We start from the raw sequence: 925 nt of genomic DNA on the forward strand, positions 1-925 counted from the left end.
TATCACATTATTGTAGCTGTCACGGTATTTGACGGCACCGTTTTCAGTTTAGCATCGAAGAGCATGACAGATGATTATGTGACTGCACAGGACGAGCCCAGCATAATCCCAACAACCTCACATTATCATCCAAACGCTACTACACTCTAAGGACTAGCAGGTTTAGAGGCCAGCTGACAACAGGGAGTTCGTACTTTGCTACTTAACATGTCGTAGACAAACGATGCATGTAAATTAAACAAGGACTTTTGCTCCACACAGACGATAACGGACGACCGAACACCGATTTATATGTATGTCTATGCCAAGCATAGTCAGCTAACAAACCCCTCGGTCTAGTCTTAGTATTATGTCGACGCCTTTATCAAGATCATGCATCCAAAACACTGAGATTTAAGTCATGTTAAATCCAAACATTCAGCTTCAGAGTGATTAATTCTGAGGCAAGTTCTCAAAACTGGCAATCTATTCTAGATGATGTAGCCGCAGTGAGCTAACATTGTTAGCTGGGACAGACTGCACATTGAAACCCATTTTGCAGTATTTCTCTTCAGTAAGTAATGAATTGCATACAAAATCTTGCCAGCTTCAACTGAATACTGTCTACCTGTCCGCGTGTGAGAAGTTTGACGATGTGGTCTTTGTGTTTTCTCTGCTGTTTTTGTTTGTTGTCATCTTTTTCAGATTTCGAGCTGGGCGCCATTTTTGCTTTAGCATTCTCTTCCGCCCTCCCTCACGACCATGACCGTGACCCTTCTGATTGGCCAAACTCTCTCCAGGGAATGTTCCCATTCGTCAAACTATACATCGGTCAAATTAAAAAGTAAATTCACGACGTGGTATGGGTCCATCTGATTGGACAGTCAAAAAATAAATACACCTTTACGTGTGGTTTAAAAGCGTAATAGATGGAGCAGCGTCTCGG

At 42.4% G+C, this 925-nt stretch overlaps 1 protein-coding gene across 1 annotated transcript in view; it reads right to left on the reverse strand.

Annotated features, from left to right (window-relative positions):
- Nucleotides 1-703, reverse strand: part of dcaf15 (DDB1 and CUL4 associated factor 15) — a 9,005-nt gene extending 8,302 nt beyond the window's left edge. Inside the window, exon 1 of the mRNA XM_030780663.1 lies at nucleotides 608-703. Coding sequence (XP_030636523.1) covers nucleotides 608-703 — 96 coding nt within the window. The remainder of the gene's footprint in view (nucleotides 1-607) is intronic.
- Between the last annotated feature and the right edge of the window lie 222 nt (nucleotides 704-925).

This window comes from Chanos chanos, chromosome 7 (genome assembly GCF_902362185.1).
Source record: "Chanos chanos chromosome 7, fChaCha1.1, whole genome shotgun sequence".
Lineage (NCBI taxonomy): Eukaryota > Metazoa > Chordata > Actinopteri > Gonorynchiformes > Chanidae > Chanos > Chanos chanos.